Source organism: Excalfactoria chinensis, chromosome 3 (genome assembly GCF_039878825.1).
Source record: "Excalfactoria chinensis isolate bCotChi1 chromosome 3, bCotChi1.hap2, whole genome shotgun sequence".
NCBI classification, from domain to species: domain Eukaryota; kingdom Metazoa; phylum Chordata; class Aves; order Galliformes; family Phasianidae; genus Excalfactoria; species Excalfactoria chinensis.
In genome coordinates, this window is record NC_092827.1 from 23,812,733 (window position 1) to 23,819,433 (window position 6,701).

Below are 6,701 nucleotides of genomic sequence, written 5' to 3' on the forward strand. Positions count from 1 at the left end.
GCTGTAACTTTTGATTTAAAGCCTGTCAAACTTGTTTGCCAATGTATGATCCCTAGGGCAGACAGAGTAACCAGAACTAAACCATTCAGAAGTCAAGAAACAGAAAAGTCTCGAATGTAGGATGATAGGATTCCACAGAGAGAGCAAATATTTAGATTTCTTAACCACTCTGTAATTATTACTCAGGGGGTAAATTTCACATCTATTCTTTTTTTCCCCTTCTTCTTACCCTCAACATTTTTTTGTTTGTTTGTTTGTTTGTTTTTGCTCTCTTGCCTTTGCATGCCCACTTTTTCCATCCCTCCTCACTCAGGCATCTGTGTGAAATTCCTCAGTAAAATGTGAGCAATAATCCAAATGGAGAGGAAAAAGCTCCTGTTCCATTGATGGCCACATTGCAAGCTTTGTAGCAAGATCCAAAGTGCAGGCCAGCTGGCTGGAGTGGGCCTCACCTCCCATCTGCCTCCTGCAGCCCCAGCCCTCCCTCAGAGATTTGAATTGCTCAGTCCACAAGTATATCATGCCAGTCTATTATTTTGCAAGTGTAGCGACATTAGGGGAAGCAGTGAGAAATATAGTAGATGATTACAATTTCAAAACAGAACTGTTTGAAGTGTTTTATTTAATTCAATAAAATGTAATAGCAAATGGTATTTTTTTCAAAAACTTTCATAAGGCACTATAAAAAAATCAATAAAAATCCATTTCCCTAGCTCACTTACATCATTAGAAAAGCTACTTTTTGGTGTCATATCCATGGAACTTTATTAGTTTTATTCCAATTTGATTTTGTACTACCCTTTTTTAAAAATAAGAAGAATGATGATAATAGCAAGGAAAAAAAGACACTGTCATAAGGCCCAAATTACACAATCAAAGGTATCCTTGATACCAGATATGAAGTTGAAATATTCACATTAAGAAGAAAGTTGAAATATAATAAATGCATAACAACAGGATTCGAGGCCATATCCTACAAATATAAAAATATGATAGAAGGAAAATGTCCGCAACAAGATATTCAACATATTGTGTAAAATAACTTTCAAATATGTTGGTAAATGCAAAACCGACCCAGCTCTGAGGATATGTTTGTTTAAATGTCCTGTTTGGTACAGAGTGGCACTGGGTTTCCTGTCAGATGAAAATAGGCCACAGTGAGAACTTTGTACTGATGCATAAAGTCCCCTAGCTCTCTCTAGTGGATGGAAAGCGGTACACTGCTTTCCATGAAAGAGCTGCTTGGAGCTTTTAATTGTACATTTGAAGTTAATACAAATTCCTTTCTCTTTCCACTTCATATGTAGTTCTGCCATGTATAAATATATTTCAAGTGATAGCACGATTGATGCATTTGTCCTGTAACATGTAGCTTAAAGTAACTGTGAGGTATATTTGTAGAGAAAGGTAGCATATTTTAAAAATCAACTAATGTAATTGGAATAAAAAATATGACAGATTTAAGTCTCACCAGTCCTTCTTGAGAGCTAAACCAGAGCTGTTTATGTTTTGGAGCAAACTAAATCTTGCCAAAAATAGTTTTACTTTTTTTTTTTCCTTCTTGCATTACAAGTACATGGTCATGGATCTTTTGTTTACAACGATATTGCTTGTCTCCTTTACAAGACTATGCCATTGTAATACAAACTTAAGAAATAATCATTATTTTTTTAATTACACAGATTTCGTCTTTCTATTTTCTCTTAAAAAAATAAAAAACTTTTCTTGATACTTTGTAATGTGTTTTACATAATTTCAATATACTCAAACGGACAAAGTAAAAGACAATAGGAGAGAAATATTCTTAGTAGTGTCTCTTAACTGCTAGTAGGGTTTCCTTCTTGAAACTTGGCCTTGAAGCCAGTCCAGGCTTCCATCTACTGCTGCAAAACCTTGCGTGAGTGGGAAGATCTACAGGTGGGTTCTCACAGCTGTAGCACAAAGAAGCCAGGCATCACAGCATGACCTTCATTGTAGGCTACAGGAAAGGGGATGGAGGGGCAAAGGCTTTGGAGAAAGAAAGGACTCTTCAGTGCCCTGAGGGAAACATATTTTTCTCATTAAATCTTAGGAAGCAGTTGAAACTAATCATCACCTCCCCTCACAAAGGCAAGGGAAGTTCAGTGAGATTGCATGTGAGGTACGTCTATACCCCACAAGGGAAATATATTCATTTCTTAACAAGCTCTTTGTCAGCCTAAAGGATGTGGGAGACAGAGTATTTCTGGATTTCTGTTCTATCATCTCTCTGTAATTGTAATGCATGGCACAAGTTTATGCATATCTGAGGTCTTCCAAATAAACTAATGAGATGTTTGCCACATGAGCTATTTTGGAAGGCCTGCAGGAAATCTACACTTATACTGAAAGTAGCTGCCAGCTTGTTTACTGGAGTGATAAATAAGCCTTTCCCTTCTGAGGACTTCTAACTCTGCACAGTGTTTCAGTCTTTGTTTTGATCTGCAAATCCCTCTACAGTCAGAACTTTGTGCACTGCCACAGCATTGATCTGTAAAAACATTTTAACTAACTTTCTTCAACTTTCTCACAGAAAGGCCTTCAATCTAGAAAATGTTTGTTTGAGAAGCCATCAAATCCTTGATATATTACAATTTCAGCTATGATTTGGTGCTGTAAAATTCTTGCAAGTGTGACTGCAATGAGAACTGTTCAAATCGAAATAAACCAGGACGATCTCAGAAGAGAGAAGTGAAGGAAAATGAAAGATCAGAGGATTAACTGTCATTAGAAAAAGATTTATGGTACAGCTGTATCGAGAAACATTACTAAGTTCAATGCAGCTTTTGGAACTATAATGTGCTGGCTTCACTTCAACAAACTAAAATGTCCTAAAAAAAAACTTTTTATTTTTGTCCCCCCTTCCCCAGTATATCTGTGTTTATATTAAGATTTACAGCTACAAATGTTATGGAAAACTACTGCAAACTATTGCAAATGATATAATTTCTTTGATCGACTAATAGAGCTTACAGAAAATAGACAAGTTTTATCTTATAAAGGCATTTTTATGGGTAATACATATGTTTATCTAATAAATATTCTACTTCCAGACACCATACCCTCACAGTTATAACACCTATAATTGCAACTAATATCACTATATCACAAAAATATTCTTATATGGATAGAAATCAGCTTGAATTTAAAGACCATGTGTCTGTGTCTTTCAAGCTATAAACATTTTGAAAGACTTTTCACTGGAGAGAGTAGTTCCTACAGGACAAAGTTTACCTTAATATGTTTAGTTATTTTTTCAGTTCTTTATTTAGACTGATAATCTTGAGAGCACCATGGAATTACACTATTTTGAAGAAGACAAACATATCATAGTGTTCACAACATATAATTTTATCCAGAATCAATCTGAGAATTTGGTTGAGATGGCAAAGCAAGTAACTGGTAGAGATGAGAAGAGACAGTCTGGTTTACTGCTTGGCTGTACAACACTCAAGTCTAATCATAAATTATTGGCTTCATGTAAAGCTGAGGAGAATTACAGAGGAAGTCTGATAAGAACATAGCGCTGTCTTCAGAAGAGTATTCAAGACCAAAACTGACTACAGTGTTTCCATTCTTGTTATTTCAGAAGAGAATATCTCAGTTCTGTTTGGTGCCAGACCATTGTCCATAGGAATTTTATCAATATTAACACAAGGTTGTATTGCTAATAAATAATTCTAAAACTAATCTTTCCTGATAATATAGTTTTATGAATTCAGATCTTGTCTATTTTTCTAGTTTCTTGAGCCAAAAATGATACAGAGATTTACACATTTGAGGTTATATAGGCAAAAATTTAATATTAAAAGCTAGACTAAAAATAGGAATATAATTACAGCTTTGCAATTCAGTAATATCAGTCAAAATTGGAACACATGAGGAAGGACTTGAAAACATTAGATCCCTACTTTGATGAAAATCTTCAAAACGTGTAAGATTTTTTTTGTCCATTTGTGAGGTTTTACAGATAATTTGAAATCTCTAAGCATATATCAGTAGTTTATGTTGTACAGACTGCCGCTTAATTGAATTGTAACTAGCATAGTTGTTGTGACTACACCCCAAGGACCCTTTGAAATGAAGAATGGATTCATCAGATTATTTCCTCTTAGTTAGGGATAGAAAGGAGAGCAAAATCCTTCCACAAAGCCTGAATCTTTTGTGGACAATATGAAGTAGCTGTACGTAATGCATAGGAACTGATTAGACATTTATTTGATTTACTGAAACACAGTTCTTAACAGTTTGCTCTGTATCAGTTGCCTGAATGGAGTTCTCAGGTTTTGATGGGTCTACGTAGAAAAATTTTATTTTTCTCACTGTGAAAACTGCCATTAGGAAATTCCCAGAGAAGTAAAATGCTTCTGGTCTTTGTCCGAAGTGTTTATGACATTTATTTCCCAGACACTTATATGACTATTCATTATATTGGTGAAGAGATACCTTTTCACCCCACCTTCTTAAATTAAGTAAACAGCTACATAGATTGTAAGCTATATATTTCTATCCACAGCTGCTACCTCTACAGTGCCCTGCCTATTAGGATTCAGTCATTACTAGAGACCATGGGCTTCGTTCCCAAATTGTTTATGATTGCAGCTTCACTTCTTGCTCGCCTCCAGGCATGCAACCTCAAATACAGCAAAAAAACAACTCAATTTCTTATAACACTCCCTTATATCTCTTGCTATACATCTGCTCCCAGTTGTAATTCCTAATTTGCAGACTACTGCTGTAGGCAGTCCTGCAATACAAATAATGAGCCATGCAGAGCAGTATAAAGTGCTCAGGCAAATAGGTGAAATAATTTACACACTTAGGAGTGCTGCAGCCTGTGAGGCCATACGTAGTCTGTAGACAGAGGGCATATATCTAAGGTACAGCAGAAGTTACAGGTCCTTTCTCTCCCACCGCATCAGACCACAGCTGAGGGATATGCAATATGTTGTGGGGATCCAGACAATCCCAAGTGTTCAGTAACAACATATGTGCAGCACCAAGAGCCTGCAAAAGGGAACTCACATTAGGTCCTGCTGACAGAGGAGGGGCTGCATATGGTAAGATATGGACGCATATAACTGGTGCTGGGTCCAGCCTTGTTTAACATCTTCATCAATGACCTTGATGAGGAGATAGTGTCCATCTTCATCAAGTCTGCTGAAACCTGGACAGACAGGAGAGCTGGGCAGAGAGGAACCAGATGAGGTTTAACTAAAGCAAGTAGAGTCTTGCACCTGGGAAGGAATAACTGCATGCACCAGTAGAGGCTGGAGGGTGATCTGATGAAGAGGAGCTCTGCAGAGAGAGACCTGTGTATCCTGGTGGACAACAGGTTGGCCAAGAGCCAGCAGTGTGCCCTGATGGTCAAGAAGGCCAATGGCATCCTGGGGTGCTTTAAAATGAATCTGGCCAGCAGGTCAAGGGAGGTGATCCTCCCCCTCTACTCTGCCCTGGGCAGGCCTCATATGGAGTACTGTATGCATTTCTGAGCTCCCTGATACAAAAAAAGACTGGGATCTCCTGGAAAGAGTCCAGCAGAGGGCCACAAAGATGATAAAGAAACTGGAGCACCTGTCTTATGAGGAAAGGTTGGGTGACCTGGGTCTGTTCAGCTTTGAGAAAAGAGGACTCAGAGGGGATCTGATCAATGTCTATAAATATCTAAGGCACAGGAGGCAAAGGGATGAGCCTGGACTCTTTTCAGTAGTGCACAGTGATAGGACAAGGGGAAATTGCCACAAGCTAAGCGACTGAAGGAACTGGGGCTGTTTAGTCTGGGGAAAAGGAGGATGAGGGGAGACCTTATTGCTCTCTTCCAATACCTAAAAGGTGCTTACAGTGAGAGCAGGGTTGATCTCTTCTCACAGGTGACAGGTGATAGGATGAGGGGAAATGGCCTCACATTGTACCAGGGTAAGTTTAGGTTGGATATCAGCAACAGCTTCTTTATAGAAAGGGTTGCTCAGCACTGGAATAGGCTCCCCAGGGATGTGTTCAAGTCACCATCCCTGGATGTGTTTAAAAACCATTTGGATGTGATGCTCAGGGACAAGATTTAGCAGAGTTGTTAGAGTTAGGGTAGTATGGTTAGGTCATAGTTGGATGCAATCTTTAAGGTGTTTTCCAACCTGAGCAATTCTATGATTCTAGGATTTATGAAGCATAGGAAGTTCTTCACAGGAAGGGTGATGGAGCACTGGAACAGGTTGCTTAGTGAGGTTGTGGAGTCTCTGGAGATAGTCAAGACCCTCCTAGATGCCTACCTGTGCAACCTGGTCTAGGGAGCCTAATTTGGCAGGGGGGTTGGACTAGATGATCTCTAGAGGTCCATTCCAGCTCCTACAATTCTGTGATTCTGTGAACTGGAAACAGTTCAGCAATGTGCTCCAGGCGTGGACAATCTTCTGAGCTATGTCAAGATTAATAACTGCAAGGGGCCTTTCAGCTACTCTAGGCCACATCCTCATTTACCCTACATGAGGATAATGCATGCTAACTTCCTCTCAATGTGTTTCATTTCAGATTATGGGGGATGGAAACATGGGCATCCCAGAGTGAAAGAGTTCAAGACATGTTTTAGCCTTGTTTTATTTTGAATGATCAAAGAACAAGGATTTTTGTTATTATAAGTCCTATAAACACAAGCAAATATGTAAGAGTCACCACCCATAGTCAATTTT

General features: G+C 38.5%; 1 protein-coding gene across 1 annotated transcript; it reads left to right on the plus strand.

Annotated features, from left to right (window-relative positions):
- The first annotated feature begins 5,303 nt into the window (after positions 1 to 5,303).
- On the plus strand, positions 5,304 to 6,080 carry LOC140249481 (uncharacterized). The gene is given in 4 exon segments (XM_072331164.1): positions 5,304 to 5,415; positions 5,418 to 5,534; positions 5,537 to 5,614; positions 5,764 to 6,080. Coding segments are annotated over 4 exon segments (624 nt in total).
- Positions 6,081 to 6,701: the final 621 nt, after the last annotated feature.